General features: G+C 52.7%; 1 protein-coding gene across 2 annotated transcripts; it reads left to right on the top strand.

The window, feature by feature from the left end:
* The first annotated feature begins 345 nt into the window (after window positions 1-345).
* TOB2 (transducer of ERBB2, 2) lies at window positions 346-16,273 on the top strand. Of its 2 annotated transcripts, none has more exons than XM_054469925.2 (2): window positions 346-2,792; window positions 12,350-16,273. In XM_054469925.2, the coding sequence occupies exon 2, from the start codon at window positions 12,413-12,415 to the stop codon at window positions 13,445-13,447; it is 1,035 nt and encodes a 344-aa protein (XP_054325900.1). In that variant the 5' UTR covers window positions 346-2,792; window positions 12,350-12,412; the 3' UTR covers window positions 13,448-16,273. The 2 variants fall into 2 exon arrangements, with proteins under 2 accessions (XP_054325900.1, XP_054325901.1); XM_054469926.2 differs by having other exon boundaries at window positions 346-2,796.
* The last annotated feature ends 255 nt before the right edge of the window (window positions 16,274-16,528 follow it).

The following is a 16,528-nucleotide window of genomic DNA, read 5'->3' as shown; positions in this document are numbered from 1 at the left end:
GCACAAACACGCAGAAATTCATGGCCTTCCTTCTAAGGATTCAGTCCGCCCTCCCTCAGCCTGTCCGGAATGGTAGAAGACGTCTACCCTTTAACTGCTTATATGTACTCCAGCTGTTCCTCCTAAGATGCCGCTTCAGCTCACCTTCACCTTTACCATTGTCAGAAGTTTCGCATTGGAGAGTGCACACCATACTCAGCACAGGATATGCAGAGGCAATTTGGCCCAAACACTAATCTTTAAATTAAGAATAGCAACGATTTGAGCCAGGCTTTACATACAGCATCATATTTAATCCCCGACACGAGCTCCATTTTATAGATGAGGAAACTGAGGTTTGGTGATGTCAAGCGTTTTACTGCATTAAATCAAGATCACACAGTAGGCAGCCGAACTGGGATGTAAACCCACCTATTTCCATGGCTGCCTTAATCAATGACTACCAATACCAGCATCCCTTGCCGTGCCCGCTGGCGCAAACGCACACTCCCAAGGGCCCAGTCTTAGCGGCTGGATCCTAAACCCAATCAGACACCGCTTCTCCCTTTCCCCCGACCAATGGGAAGGCTGTTGCTAACACGCCGGCTATATTTTTAGCTTTCAGTGCTCTGCGAGCTTGTGGGTCGGCTGAGCCTCTCTGCCCGGTGGGAAGAGCTAGGGGAAAAGAAAGAAGGGGAGGGGAGGGGAGGGGAGTGGAGGAGGAAAGGGAGGGTGCAGCGGAGCTGTGCGGGAGGGGGCGTGTGTGTGACGCTGTCACTCTCTGACGCACAAGGCAAGTAGTCCCTGGAGGTGCCCCCGGGGTTGCGGCGCTCAGAGTGTGGGGGATGGGGGGGCGCTCAGGCTATCTCCCGCCTCCCTGTCCCGGTGGAGTTTGCCCTCCAGCCCGGCATTTCTCTGTTGCATTCAGGGAAAGAGCATTTAAACCCCCACGCTACTGGTGCTCTCCGCCCTTGCCAAAAAAAAGCGATCAAGGAAAAAAAAAGCAAACTGTTCGTAGCTGGAAACTTTCGGATCTCGCCACCCAACGTGGGGTTGGCGGCTGCTGCTGGGCCGGAACCGTTTGGAATGACAAAAAAGGTGTGGGCGGGAGGGGAGAACTGGGAAATGGGCGATCTAAGGAGGGACCGGGGAGAAGACCTCACTCAGTCCCCCGGGGACTCCAGACTGCATCTTCCAGCACTCCTGTCTGCCTGTGACCGCAGAACACGGCCCTCCCTATCCCTGGCTCTGTGTCCCGCACACTCACAAAGAGGCAGAGCAGCCCGCGTGGCCAGAGCCGGGGGAGGGGGCCTCAGCGCGCGGGCCTGGCGCGCCCAGTCCCGGGTTCGCGGAGCCTCGCTCCGCCGCCCGAGGGGCCGTAGTGGGTGCCAGCCTTGCGCCCGTTGCACGGTCAGGGGCCACCCCACGCCGGTGGGACTGTGACTAGAACAAATGTGGCTCTCCCGCGTGCACCACACTGGGGTCGCTGGCCAGAAAGGGCAAACGAGTTGGGAGCGGGCCTGCGCCCGCGCGCCTGCGCAGAGCCGGAGCCGGCCCTCCAGGCTGCAAGGAGCGCCAGAGGCGGTGAGGGGAAGGTCCTTTGTGGCTCTCGGCTCGTATCACGGCCGTCGGCCTCGTCCTCGGCTCCTCTTACTCCCGCACAGCGTGGCCCAGGCCCCAGAGTCTCCTTCGCCTTTCTTTCGATGTTGAGTCCCCCGAGGAAGCACAAGGCGCTCGGAAGACTCATGCCTACCCGAAACGGGTCCGAAACGTTTCCAGAGCCCGCGTCGTCCCCTCAGCTCCCCCTCCCGCAGAGGCCGTAACGGGGCGATGCTATCGCCGCGGACACGGCCAGACGCTCGGAGCTGGAGGGAAGGCCCCGGGAAACGGCTCGGGCAAACGTCTGAACCATGGGCTCCGAGGCAGGTGCAGGGCGGACCACTCAGCGGGGGGTTTCCGGCGGGCAAGGTGACGCCCTCCCCTCCCCCGCGATACTCGTCCCCCAAACACAACTAAAGGGAGAGTGCACTGTGCCCGGCCCGTGAGCAACCCGGCCCCAGGTGGTCCCAGGCCCTCACGGAGCGCCCCTGGGAGAACACCTCACACGACGCGCACAAGCTCAGAGTGGTATGGGAATGAAGGAAAGGAGTGCGGCGCTGCGCTGTGACAAGGAGGGGAAGACGGGGAGCCGGACGCAGGACCGGCGAGCATAGAAAGGCCTGGGAGCTGCTCCGCGAGATACCAGCAAGCTGAGGCGCGGGGCTGGCTGGGAAGTAGTCCCGGCCGGGCTCCGGCCCCGCCCCTGCAGGGCGGAGGGACGCATCACGCAGGGGTGGGGAAGCCGGATCCGTGCGCAGGGTTGCTAAGGGTGAAACTTTTCATTGACTTTGCTCACTTCGGGCCGGGGTGCGGGAAGGTGCGGGTTGTTGGCGGAGGCAAGCCAGTGGCTCGGGCGACGCGGGGCCAGGAGGGCAGGACCGCCTGCTGGTGACAGCCCATGCCGTCTTCCGTTCCGCGACACGAACCACCCTCCGATCCGCCATCCCCGCGTCGTCGCCGCTAGTCCGCCCTCCCGCCCTCCGGCCCCCAGCCGCCGAGCCCGACCTCCTAAGAGCTGAAAGAAATTATTGAGAGTCATAGTCCATAGCCCCCTGCTTCGTCCCCCAACCCTCAACGACGAAAAGGACTTCGGTCCTTGGCCCGGCGACGCCTGGGAAGGAAGGGAGAGCGACCTCCGCCCCGCGCTCAGGACCACCCTGGAGGGAGAAGCCGCCCCGCGGCCGGCAGAGTGCCCCGCCGCCGCGGAGACCCGAGTGAGTGAGTTGGGGGGTGTGCGGGAGGGGGGCCCGCCCCGAGAACCAGCCGTCCGCACTACCTCTCCCACCCCGCCCCACTCCCGCTTTGCTGGACTCTCCACGTTGCTGCCGCTCCCTCCCCGCCTGGCCTGCATTTTCTTTCCCCATCCAGCTTCCCTCCAGACCCCACTTTCCCCTGCTCCTCTTCTCACGCCATCTGTGCTCCTGGGGTGCCCAAGAGCTCCCTTTTCTCCCAGTTCCAAGAGTGGCCCTCTCCTGGGTGGGGTGCATTTCCTCCCTTCCCCGCCTCCCCCAGTTCTTTATATCCCAGCTACTCGCTAGATCTTCCTTGTTCTCCAAAGAAACATAACTCCCCCCACCGTTAAATAAATCCGAGGAAGGAAGGGGATCCAGGCCTTGTTTTTCTGCTTCTTTTCCCGTGTGCAGGGAAGGGGGTGGTAATTGTTAATAGGCTCTATTTCTGGCTCTCTGGAGCCTGAAGGGTGGAGGTTGGACACCCCCTTTGGCGACGGGACAGGTCAGTGGAGATTGTCCTTGGGTCACTGAGCCAGAGTTCACCGTTTCGGCTTGAGCTCTTTATACTCTTCAGTGTTTTAATGGAAAATTGGGCAGAAAAAAGTATCCTTAGAGCAGTGCCAGTGAGTGGATTCTGCTTATCTTGGTAAGGTGCCTGCGAGGTGGGGCCCTACCCCCAAACTCCTTCCCCTCCTGTCCGGAGGATGAACTGTGCCCTCGACCACCAGAAATCTGGGAGGGGAAAGAGGGTGCAGAGAGGAGGCACAGCCGGCAGGCCCTCTCCTTCCCCCAGGAGAAACCAGAACCCCGCACAGCAAGCTTCAGCTTGGGGAGCGGTGGAGGCCCGTCTCTGGTGCTACTCCGTATCTAAACGGTCTTTTTTTCCTTACCCACCGTACCCTGGGAATGGGTCCTTCATCTCTGATTTTCCGGCAGAAAAACAATCCTATTGTTTTCTTGTGCTTCTACCCCCATCCCTCCGTGAAGCATAGGGGGAAAGAAGCTTGTGTGGGAGGAAGGATTAAGGAGGTTTAACACCCAGCAGGGGAGCTTGCCGAGGATCTGGTAAGTCTGGTTGTAAAGCAGACCTTGCAATGGGAGGAGACACACAGAATTTTAGTATGAGGAGATGCTCAGGTGTACAGTTTTTTTCTTCTCTGCCTGGGAACCTTTTCCTATTTCCCTCTCCCGGATCTGGTTACTCAGTCTTGGATTAGAAATGGGGTGAGGCTTAGGCCCTGCTGGCCTTGGCCTGGCGCCTCCCCACAGCTTGACTGGAAATTTCTTTGGCCGAGAGGACGGGAGAACTGGGTTTGATTCCTGCCTTTCCTTTCCTGGCTGTTGGGGTGCTGGAGCCGAGTCCGCTAGGCATTAAGTGAAAAAGATCCGTTTCCCTTTGAATCCACCGTCCATCCAGCAACCCCACACGGACCGCCCAGGCCCTGGAATTGAGATTGGGTGGAGGGAAGGGGGTCGTGACCTTATCTAAGCCAGCCCACCCCCTTCACCCAGAAAAAACTCATTAGAAGCAGATCCTAGTTTCAACAGTAATGGGAGGCGATGAAGGGAAAGGTGGGAAAGTTAGGCTCTCGTAAAGCCTAGAGGATGTGGTGGGGCCATACAATACGGGGAGTAGGCCTTTTGGGTAGAATCTGCAAGAAATGTATTAGGCGATGGGAGGGGGGCGCCGACCCTCCTCAGCGCGCATGTGCATCGGAAACTTTTCCTGGGCTCTTCGACCCTCGGTCGGCTCCCCTTACCGGGCATGCGTATTGCGGCCAGTTGGGCCTTCGCAAAGTGCTCAGGGAAGTGTAGTGTGCAGGGAAAGTAGGTCACTTGCTGTCGCCTGGTCCGGAGGCGTTTGAGGACTACAATTCCCAGAGTGCAGAGCGGGCCTTCACCTCCCGCCTCTCCGCCTACGTTTGGGTTGAGTCGAGTTTTCCTGGCTCCTGAGGAACATGGAGTGCCCTAGAAAGAGTCTTCTTAGCCGAAAGGGGCCTTGTTGTCAGACTTAAGGTTGACCGGTCTGTGTCTAGTGGGAGATGATGAGAGACTGGGCGCGGTGGTGCAGTCAGTCAGCACCAGTCCTGGAAGCCTTTCAATCCACACCCTACCGTCTGGGCCGCTGCCTCTGGGACCAGCGAGTTGGGGCGGATCCCGTGTCTCACCAAGGAGAGGAGCTGCCTGCGTTTGGCTCTCACTCCCTGGACAGCGGCAGGGCACTCGCATCCACCCGGTCTGTGACACCTGCTGGCCCCTCCACACTCAATTGAGTCCTGTAGTCCGTCATTGTAGGACGGTTTGCACATTTAAGGCTTAGAGGTGTCTGAGTATCTTTTTGGGTTTGGGGCTCAGTGGATTCCATCACCATTATCCCTCCTTTTCCTCTTTGAAACAGAATTTTCTTTCTAAAAAACCTTCCGGCCGGGTGCGGTGGCTCACGCCTGTAATCCCAGCACTTTGGGAGGCTGAGGCGGGCAGCGGATCACCTGAGGTCGGGAGTTCGAGACTAGCCTGACCAACTTGGAGAAACCCCGTCTCTACTAAAAATACAAAATTAGCCGGGCGTGGTGGCGCATTCCTGTAATCCCAGTTACTCGGGAGGCTGAGGCAGGAGAATTGCTTGAACCTGGGAGGCGGAGGTTGCGGTGAGCCGAGATCGCGCCATTGCACTCCAGCCTGGGCAACAAGACCGAAACTCCGTCTCAAAAAAAAAAAAAAAAAAAAAAAAAAAATCTTCTGGCTAGACAGTAGCTCACACCTGTAATCCCAACACTTTGGGAGGCGGAGGCGAGCGGATCACGAGGTCAAGAGTTCGAGACCAGCTTGGCCAACATGGTGAAGCCCCGTCTCTACTAAAAATACAAAAATTAGCCCGGCATGGTCCCGCATGCCTATAATCCCAGCTAGTCGGGAGGCTGAGGCGGAAGAATTGGTTGAACCTGGGAGGCGGAGGTTGCAGTGAGCCAAGATGGCGCCATTGCACTCCAGCTCTGGGCTATAGAGCAAGACTGTCTCGAGGGGGGAAAAAGAATCTTCCTTCGTTTCTGACATTACAGCAGGCAGACACATGGGCGGGCATACACACACACACACACACACACACACACACACACACTCTGTCTCGAGGGGGGGAAAAAAAGCCTTCGTTTCTGACATTAGAGCAGGCAGACACATGGGCGGGCGTGCACACACACACACACCTTCCTCACATTTTTATCAGTTCTCTCTGGAATCTGCACTGACTGAGGCTTCTTTTGAGCTTCACGCCCCACTTCTTCCCCCGTCGTCTTTCTCCTAGGCACTTGCTCTTTAAAACACAAGTCAGCAGACCAGGCGCGGTGGCTCACGCCTGTAATCCCAGCACCTTGGGAGGCCGAGGTGGGTGGATCACAAGGTCAGGAGTTCAAGACAAGTCTGGCCAACATGGTGAAACCCCATCTCTACTAAAAACACAAAAAATATTTAGCTGGGCGTGGTGGTGGGCGCCTGTAATCCCAGCTACTCATGAGGCTGAGGCAGGAGAATCGCTTGAACCCGGGAGGCCGAGCTTGCAGTGAGCCGAGATTGTACCACTGCACTCCAGACTGGGGGACAGAGCAAGACTCCATCTCAAAACAAAACAAAACAAAAAGTACTTGATATTACTAACAAGTTGTGAAGCTGAATAAACATTTCTAAATTATTAAAAAAAAAACAAAAACCCGAAGTCAGCACAGGGGATCAGAATCCAGGTTTAACTTTGCTGCTGGAAGTAAACAAGTGAGGATAAGATTCTTAGTGAAATTGGACAGAATTTTGCCTCATATTTGCCCTTTTTAATAGGTTGGCAAAAGGGAGATTTTGCTGTTGTTAAACACCTCACCATTTTTATTCTTCTTGCTCCCTTTTTGGCCGTTTGTGCCTACACTGGGGTTAGAAAAGATCTTAGTGTCCTGTGCAGCCACTTAAGCGAATCCCTTTACTTGTTCCCTTTATTGACAGGTAGTTATTTCTAAGCTTTCTAATCTTACCATACTTCCATAAATATTTTATATATAAGCTCTAGAATTTGTTCATAGCTTTTTAAAAAATGAACAAACTCCTCTGAATGGCCACTCCTATCTTTAGCTAAAGACAAGCCAGCACCAGTGCTTTAATCCTCTGCCCCATAAGCTTCTTGCAGTCAAAATTAGAGCCTGAGCTGATAGAGCAGAAAATCTCATTCTGGTTGTCCATCATTTTTGTAAGGTTCCACCCCACAGCCATCTGGTCCAGCCTGTTCTCTAATTAAAGAGGCAAAGGTGGCATTATATGCTTCCTTATTTGTGCGGCAACATCACTGAGGTATAAATTGGTGTGCAGCTTTAGTTGCTTATGCTGCAGAAAATGGTTAGCTAGGCAGGGCTGATGACAGTGGTTCTATTGTATTTTGGGGTGGGAGGCTTATTTCCCAATGACTTTGGCCTGCATTTAAAATGCTCTCATTTTGAGGCCGAACTGTTCAGGAGTAGTTAACTTGGAAGGCATTTATGCAGCCAGGTTTGAGGAGGCCTAGAAAGGTGTAGAAGCCCTTTGCTCTCAGTGAAAATACCAAGAGGTGCATTTTAAGAGGCCATATGCACCTTGGGAGAAATATCATATGTTGACTTCAGTCTGTTTTAGATTTCAAAAATACTTTGGAAACACTGTCTTTAACAACAGGTTCCATTCTAGGGAACCAGTATCAACTTTCCTCACAACTTTTTTTTCTTTTTTTTTTTTGAGGCAGAATTTCTCTCACTTTGTCGTTCAGACTGGAGTGCAGTGGCATGATCTTGGCTTACTGCAACCTCTGCCTCCCAGGTTCAAGCGATTCTCTTGCCTCAGCCTCCGGAGTAGTGGGATTATAGGCACTTGGAATCATGCCGGGCTAATTTTTGTGGGTTTTTTTTTTTTTTTTTTTGAGAAAAATCACTCTGTTGCCCAGGCTGGAGTGCAGTGGCGTGATCTTGGCTCACTGCAACCTCCGCCTCCCGGGTTCAAGCAATTCTCCTGCCTCAGCCTCCTGAGTAGCTGAGGTTACAGGCGTGTGCCACCACACCCGGCTAATTTTTTATTTTTAGTACAGACGGGGTTTCACCATGTTGGTCAGGCTGGTCTTGAACTCCTGACCTTGTGATCCGCCCGCCTCAGCCTCGCAAAGTGCTGGGATTACAGGCATGAGCCACCATGCCCGGCTAATTTTTGTGTTTTTAGTAGAGATGGGGTTTCACCACGTTGGCCAGGCTGGTCTTGAATTCCTGGCCTCAAGTGATCCACCTGCCTCGGCCTCCCTAAGTGCTGGGATTACAGGTGTGAGCCACCACACCTGGCTCTTCACAACTTTTTAGTCTGCTCCTTGTTGGACACCTCTATAGACCATGTGGCCCTTCAGACCTCTGTCCTGAGAGAAGGCTCATGGTTCTGATGGGTAGTTTTGTATCTGCTGGTGAGCCTGATCCTCATAAACAGAAAGCCCTTTATTCTTTCTACTATTCTTACTTCTTTTTTTTTTTTTTTTTTTTTTGAGGTAGAGTCTTGCTCTGTCACCCAGGCTGGAGTGCAATGGCACGATCTCAGCTCACTGCAACCTCCGCCTCCTGGGTTCAAGCGATTCTCCTGCCTCAGCCTCCCGAGTAGCTGGGACTACAGCTGCATGCCACCACGCCTGGATAATTTTTGTATTTTTATAGAGATGGGGTTTCACCGTGTTAGCCAGGATGGTCTCGATCTCCTGACCTCGTGATCCACCCGCCACGGCCTCCCAAAGTGCTGGAATTACAGGCGTGAGCCACCATGCCCCGGCCTCTACTATTCTTATTTTTTATACCCAAAAAAGCCCTGAAATTGGTCTGTATTGATGATTAATAGACATTTGAGGCTGAGGCACGTGGATCACTTGAGTGTAGGAGTTCAAGAACAGCCTGGGTGACATGGCAAAACCCCATCTCTACATAAAAATACAAAAAAAGAGGCTGGACATGGTGGCACAGGCCTGTAATCCTACCACTTTGGGAGGCTGAAGCAGGTGGATCACTTGAGGCCAGGAGTTCAAGAGCAGCCTCGCCAACGTGATGAAACCCCGTGTGTACTAAAAATACAAAAATTAGCCGGGTGTGGTGGTGCATGCCTGTAATCCCAGCTACTCAGTAGGCTGAGGTGGGGGAATTGTTTGAACGCAGGAGGCAGAGATTGCAGTGAGTCGAGATCACGCCACTGCCCTCCAGCCTGGGTGACAGAGTGAGACTTCATCTCAAAAAAAAAAAAAAAAGCCGGGTGTCGTGGTGCATGCCTGTAGTCCCAGCTACTTGGAGGCTAAGGTGGGAGAATTGTTTGAACGCAGGAGGCAGAGCTTGCAGTGAGTCGAGATCACGCCACTGCACTCTAGCCTGGGTGACAGAGTGAGACTTCATCTCAAAAAAAAAAAAGCCGGGTGTGGTGGTGCATGCCTGTAGTCCCAGCTACTTGGAGGCTGAAGTGGGATCACCTGAGCCCAGGGAGGTGGAGGCTGCAGTGAGCTGTGATCCTGCCACTGCACCCTAGCCTGGGTGGCAGAGTGAGACCCTGTCACAAAAAAAGAAAAAGAGGCCAGGCGCGGTGGCTCACGCCTGTAATCCCAGCACTTTGGGAGGCCGAGGCGGGCGGATCACGAAGTCAGCAGTTCGAGACCATCCTGGCCAACATGGGGAAACCCCGTCTCTACTGAAAAAAAAAAATTAGCCAGGCGTGGTGGTGCATGCCTGTAATCCCAGCTACTTGGTAGGCTGAGGCAGGAGAATCGCTTGAACCGGGGAGGCAGAGGTTGCAGTGAGCCAAAACCGTGCCATTGCACTCCAGCCTGGGCGACAGAGCGAGACTCCATCTCAAAAAAAAAAAAAAGAAAAAAAAATAGACATTTGAAGAAACTTAGAGATGAAGTCTGTGTTGGAGGCTGGGAAAAGAGGGAAACCAGGGTATTCTGAGTCCTGAGTGTTCTTGTGGAGGGTTTGGGTGAGGCATAGTTGTGGCACCTCTGCTGACTCCCACGTGACCTTCTATGTTCCTCAAGAACTGAAATGAGAGTTAACTAGATTTAGCCACTGTCATGCTGCTCCAGATTGACCCAGTGAGTCTTCTCTGATACATTCACCCCAGAAATCTTTTTCTGAGGATTTAGTCCCAAAAATGCCCCTTAATTCCGTGTGTGTTGGCTCATGCCTGTAATCCCAGCACTTTGGGAGGCCAAGGCAGGCGGATCACTTTAGGTTGGGAGTTTGAGACTAGCCTGGCCAACATGGTGAAACCCCATCTCCACTAAAAATACAAAAACTAGCCAGGCGTGGTGGCGGGCGCCTATAGTTCCAGCCATTCAGGAGGCCGAGGCACGAGAATCACTTGAACCTGGGAGGTGGAGGTTGCAGTGAGCCAAGATCGTGCCACTGCAGTCCAGCCTGGGCAATAGAACGAGACTCAGTCTCTACATAAATACATACATACATAAAATTAAATTAAATTAAATAAATTAGATGTCCCTTAAGAGCCATGGGCCCAGGCCTGAGAATTACAGGGAAATGTGTTGGGGCGGGTGTTTAGAAAACTCAAAATCCCCAAGCCTGAAATTAGCACCTGGATACTTCAAGCTGGATCCAGAAAGGTTTTGAATCAAAATCCAGCCCCGAGTCTTTCACAGGACAGAAGATGCCCTTGACAGTTCATGGAGCAGCCATGTCTCTGTGCTTAGCTCAGCAGCACAGCCTTGCCCAGAGGTCTGGCTAGGAACATGTTCTTGCCCTGCCTCCCCTCAGAGATGGCTCTTTCAGTTCAGTTTCTCTCCCAGCATGAGCCCCGGAGCTGCCCTTTTGGAGAAAATGAGATTAGGATCACTGGCTCTCAGGACCTCACAGATCATCTTCCTGAGACATGAGGCTGGCCCAGGCCAAGGGAATAAACCTTTTTGACCTCAGTGGGATCTGGCTGTGAGAGAATCCCAAAATAACAATCTGGTGTTTATCTTGGGCTGCCTTCTCTCCAGGGATCTCAAAACACTTGATAAATCTGATCTGCTGCCGAGGACAGGTGGTCAGACAGTCCCTGGGAGACTGAGTGATGACGGGTCCCTACTGGAGGCTGCAGGGTGATGGAAAATTTCTTTCCTCTGCCACCCGCATCACTTACACTCTCACCAGAAACTACACAGATTCCCTCTCCTTTTCTCTGCTTCCTTGTGGCAGCCCCCAGTCAGCAGTTCCCTTGTTGGTCCACATCTCTGATTGTGACAGGTCTTGCCTTTTTCCTGGGGCTCACGCTCTTGTCTTATTCCTTTTTTTTTTTTTTTTTTTTGAGACGGAGTTTCGCTCGCTCTCGTCGCCCAGGCTGGAGTACAATGGCGCGATCTCGGCTCACCACAACCTCCGCCTCCTGGGTTCAAGCGATTCTCCTACCTCAGCCTCCCGAGTAGCTAGGATTACAGGCATGCACCACCATGCTCAGCTAATTTTTTGTATTTTTAGTAGAGACAGTGTTTCTCCATGTTGGTCAGGCTGGTCTCGAACTCCTGACCTCAGGTGATCCGCCTGTCTCAGCCTCCCAAAGTGCTGGGATTACAGGCATGAGCCACCGCACCCGGCCGGAGTTCTTAAATCAGTTCTGCAAACCCGGACTGAACCAGACAGCATACACACCCATGGGGCCCATGATGACAGATGGATGTGACTGGAGTCCAGGCCCCCAGTGAAGAATTGGCAGTGCTCTTTCCTGCTCAGTGACCTGTATCCCTTTTCATTTAAGGAGGACAACCAAATATTTTAAACTTATATCTTAGTCTGTGACAGTCTGGGGGCACGACTTCACCAAGATATTGCAGAGACAGCAAGAGCCTTCTCTTCTTCACCTGATTTAGGGACTTGATTTTTTTAGTGTTATTCATACAGTGACCTGAATTCTCAAGATGGTGGAAAACACAGCTTCCCTATTTCTTTAGAATTACTTTAAAATAGTAGCTTTTTTTTTTTTTTTTTTTGAGATGGAGTCTCGCTCTGTTGCCATGCTGGAGTGCAGTGGCGTGATCTCGGCTCACTGCAACGTCTGCCTCCTGGGTTGAAGCAATTCTCCTGCCTCAGTCTCCCAGGTAGCTGGGACTACAGGCATGTGCCACTATGCCCAGCTAATTTTTGTATTTTTAGTAGAGATGGGGCTTCACCATGTTGGCCAGGATGGTCTTGATTTTCTTGACCTCGTGATCTACCTGCCTCAGCCTCCCAAAGTGCTGGGCTTACAGGCGCGAGCCACCGCGCCTGGCCAATAGTAGCTAACTTTATCAATTACCTTTTAATTGCCAGGTACATTGTGAGGCAGTTTATATCCTTGAACTAACTTAACTTCATGATGGCGTCATGTTACTAATGAGGAAACTAGGGCCCACAGTTAGACATTAGCCACTGGTGGGGCAGAAATAGGCTCCTGGTTCTGTGTGATCCAAAGTTGGTGCTTTTCTGTCTATCCCTAGCTGTTGGTCACCACCAGCTTTCTGCATATTTTCTCACGTGCCTCTCATTTCCCAGAGCCGTCTGGAGCCCAAGGCTGTACACGTGCCCTTGTGCTGATTCTCTGCCTAGGAAAGGACCATGCAGCTAGAGATCAAAGTGGCCCTGAACTTCATCATCTCCTACTTGTACAACAAGCTGCCCCGGCGCCGGGCAGACCTGTTTGGGGAGGAGCTAGAGCGGCTTTTGAAAAAGAAATATGAAGGCCACTGGTACCCTGAGAAGCCACTGAAAGGCTCTGGCTTCCGCTGTGTTCACATTGGGGAGATGGTGGACCCTGTGGTGGAGCTGGCCGCCAAGCGGAGTGGCCTGGCGGTGGAAGATGTGCGGGCCAATGTGCCTGAGGAGCTGAGTGTCTGGATTGATCCCTTTGAGGTGTCCTACCAGATTGGTGAGAAGGGAGCTGTGAAAGTGCTGTACCTGGATGACAGTGAGGGCTGCGGTGCCCCAGAGCTGGACAAGGAGATCAAGAGCAGCTTTAACCCTGATGCCCAGGTGTTCGTGCCCATTGGCAGCCAGGACAGCTCCCTGTCCAACTCCCCATCACCATCCTTTGGCCAGTCACCCAGCCCTACCTTCATTCCCCGCTCCGCTCAGCCCATCACCTTCACCACCGCCTCCTTCGCTGCCACCAAATTTGGCTCCACTAAGATGAAGAAGGGGGGTGGGGCAGCAAGTGGTGGGGGTGTAGCTAGCAGTGGGGCGGGTGGCCAGCAGCCACCACAGCAGCCTCGCATGGCCCGCTCACCCACCAACAGCCTGCTGAAGCACAAGAGCCTCTCTCTGTCTATGCATTCACTGAACTTCATCACGGCCAACCCGGCCCCTCAGTCCCAGCTCTCACCCAATGCCAAGGAGTTCGTGTACAACGGTGGTGGCTCACCCAGCCTCTTCTTTGATGCGGCCGATGGCCAGGGCAGTGGCACCCCAGGCCCGTTTGGAGGCAGTGGGGCTGGCACCTGCAACAGCAGCAGCTTTGACATGGCCCAGGTATTTGGAGGTGGTGCCAACAGCCTCTTCCTGGAGAAGACACCCTTTGTGGAAGGCCTCAGCTACAACCTGAACACCATGCAGTATCCCAGCCAGCCATTCCAGCCCGTGGTGCTGGCCAACTGACCATCTACCTGCCCGTGGGGCCAGAAGCACCCAAGACCACAGAAAAGAGAAAGGAAAGGCCAAAAAAAAGAGGAAAAGAAAAATGTACAAAAAGATTTTCAATCTTCTCACTCTTACTTCTAGAAAAAAGATCCAGCCCAGGCACGGAATGGGAGGGCCCTGCAAAGCACCCAAGCGTGTTTCACTCACCCCTTACCGCTCGCCCACCGGCCTGTGATTTATTTGGTTGGTTTGGGTTTTATATTTTTCTTTTTTTTTTTCTTACGTGTAGTTTTCTATATAACATCTTTAATGAGTGGCTTCCTGTGCTAAGAATGGTCCAGATGTGAACTGCTGCTCCCTGCTCCTCCCTTCCTCCTTCACACTCCTACTTTAGGATTGATGTGTCCAAGCTCACAGGGAAGAAAGAGCTGCAGCTGGAGCCTGACCCTCTCTGGAACAGGGAGAGGCTGGCCCATGTCACTGCCTCTGTCACCCAGCTATCCTCACACTCAAAGCCATCCAACCTCAGCAGGCCTTCTCGGGCCCTGCCACCTGAATAGGTCTGACCCCAGTCCCCACTCCCTTTCAGGCTGGGCCACAGCTGCTGGCTGGCCACTTGACACCTTCCCCCTAGAGCTGATGTCTGTGACTACAGGGAGATTAGCACTTCGTCTAGTGAAACTCCTTTCATCTCTGTCCTATGGCCCCACTCCACCATTCCCTCTAGGCCCAGACCATCATCATGGCCCTGGCCATTGATGTGTATGGCCTTTCTTTCCCTCATGCAGCCCCTTCTTCCCCAGGCTGGAAGTTGTGGATAGGGATGGGTGTGTGTGTGTCTGTGTGTCTGTGTGTTTGGTTTGCTGTCCTTTTTTAAAGGATTCCAAGCCATGTGAAACTTCCCTTCTGGATGTGATTCCGGGTTGCAGCAAGTGCTTATTTATATGTGAGGCTGGGGAATGGGCTGGGGGTATTGGCAGTCCTTTTGCAGGGCAGTGTGTGTGGTGGGGTGACACTGCTGTGGCTGAGCCCAAGACACTCCCAGAGGAAAACACTGCAGAAGGAACTGGTTTGCAGACTGTGGAAGTATCTGCACTTTTGTTTTTGACCAGAAAAATAATAAGTTAGCTCTGAAGGGCAGAGGGAATACCCAAGCCCTTGATGCCTATGAGAAGTCCCTGGACTTCAGCCCTCCTGTTGTTTGGCCTTAGCCCAGCGGGAGCTGCTCACCTGAGCACCCTTGGGGGTGGGCAGGGAGGCAGGGTGGGGTTTTAGAGTTAGTGTCTGTGCGGGGGCAGCCCTGAGCCTGGAATTGAGACTTTGGGGTCTCTTAGTTTGGAGGTGTTGAGTGCATTTGTGCCCCTGCCTGGTTGAGAGCTTCTTGGTACCTCTTGCCACCCCTTCTCACTGCCCTGACCCAACCCCACTGGACCTTGATGCTGCGAGGAGTGGTGTCATGACGGACTCAGCGCTCCCGCCTGATGTATTGGATCATAGGAGAGCGCTTGCTCTCCTGCCTCTGCCAGGAGAGGGCTTGTTCCTCCAACCCTAGGAGGCCAGGCAAGCATGGACAGGAGCCAAGGGAGCAGGGTCATGAACTTTTTCTTCTTTGCAAAGTGGGCACTTGGCATCAGGGTCCCAATCACCAGAAAGCACCAAAGCCCCTGGCACCCCACCCACTCCATCCTACCCAGGGACCCCCAAGTAGGCAACTGCTATGGCAGTGGGTCCAGCCCAGGCCGGCACTGCCAGCCAGCCTCCTCTCCCTGCAGTAGGCACCAGCTCTACCTCCCCCGGCAGGCAATGTCCTGGCTTCTCAGCCCAGCACCATCTGTTCCCCTAGACTTCTCAGGGGCCAGCCCAGTCTGGGCCACCCTTTCCCTCATCCTCGGCTCCCACACAGGTGACAGGCCCAGCAGATAGCTTCTCTCTGGGAAAGGTTGGATGCTGCCTTACATCCCCTTCTAGCCCCCCTCCCATCCACACACACAGGCACCCACCCACACCAGGTCGGCTTGTTTCTCACTTGTAGGGAGATGGGGGAGACCAACCCCTTTGTGTCTTTTGAAATACGAAGAAAAATGTGTGTTCAGGAGCATGACTCCAGTGCTGGGCTCTTGGGCCCAGTTCAGTCTGTCTTGTCTCAAATCTAGGCATTTTTGCTTCAATTTTATTTTTTTTAAGAAAACAAAAACAGAAATCTGCACTAATTTACCTGGTTTCGTAGAAAAACTTTTTTTTATTTTTTACATTTTTTGGTGTCCGTTTGTATTGAATAATTTGCTACATTTGTAAAATGTAAGAGGTATATATAATATATGTATATTTCTAACGTAAAAAACATAATTTTTTTCTTTTCAAGATTTTTTCTTAAAAAGATGAGAGAAACATATTTTTTCAGGAAAAACAAACTTTAAAAAAAAAAAAAGAGGAGAAATAAAACCTTTTCTCCCCTTTCCCCATCCTCTATCTATCCCTCTTTCCCAGGAACAAATCAAAAGGTGGATTATCTTCTGAAGAATGGAAACTGTTAGTCCAGAATGATGTCTTTTTCTCAATGCAGTGAGTTATAGATTCTCTAGTTTTCTCCCTAGGGATGGGAAGGGGGCATTGAGGCAAGCCTGGAGAGGAGCCCGGGGAGCAGGGTCATGAACTTTTTTCTTTAGTGAAGGAGGAATACAATCAAGGGTTTTGTATTCAGAATGTTGTGCAATATTTTGGAATGGGACATTGGTGTGTTTAGAGATTTTAGTTTAAAAACAAAACAAAAAGATTGATCAAATCTGTACAGTTTCTATTGTTCCAGATTTTTTTAAGTTTGTATTAAAAGCATGATACATAATAGCCTTCTGTCTGCTCCTGGCTTGCTTGGTTTCTGGGGTCCCTTTTGGGATGGAGAGAATGGGAGTGGCCCAGCCCTTACAGACTCCAAGAAACGATTGGTCCTCCTTACAGTGACCAGCCTCGGATGGACCTAACTGTCCTCGTGCCCCTTCTTGACCACCTATCCATCCCATCAACACGGGATACATCATTGTGCTTGCTACCCCAGATGCTTTTCTACACTGGAAACAGGTTCCATAAAGTTAGAAACCGCTC

The sequence above is a fragment of the Pongo pygmaeus genome, chromosome 23 (assembly GCF_028885625.2).
Source record: "Pongo pygmaeus isolate AG05252 chromosome 23, NHGRI_mPonPyg2-v2.0_pri, whole genome shotgun sequence".
NCBI lineage: Eukaryota > Metazoa > Chordata > Mammalia > Primates > Hominidae > Pongo > Pongo pygmaeus.
The sequence above is the reverse complement of the archived record's forward strand: the minus strand, read 5'-3'. Positions and strand labels throughout refer to the sequence as shown.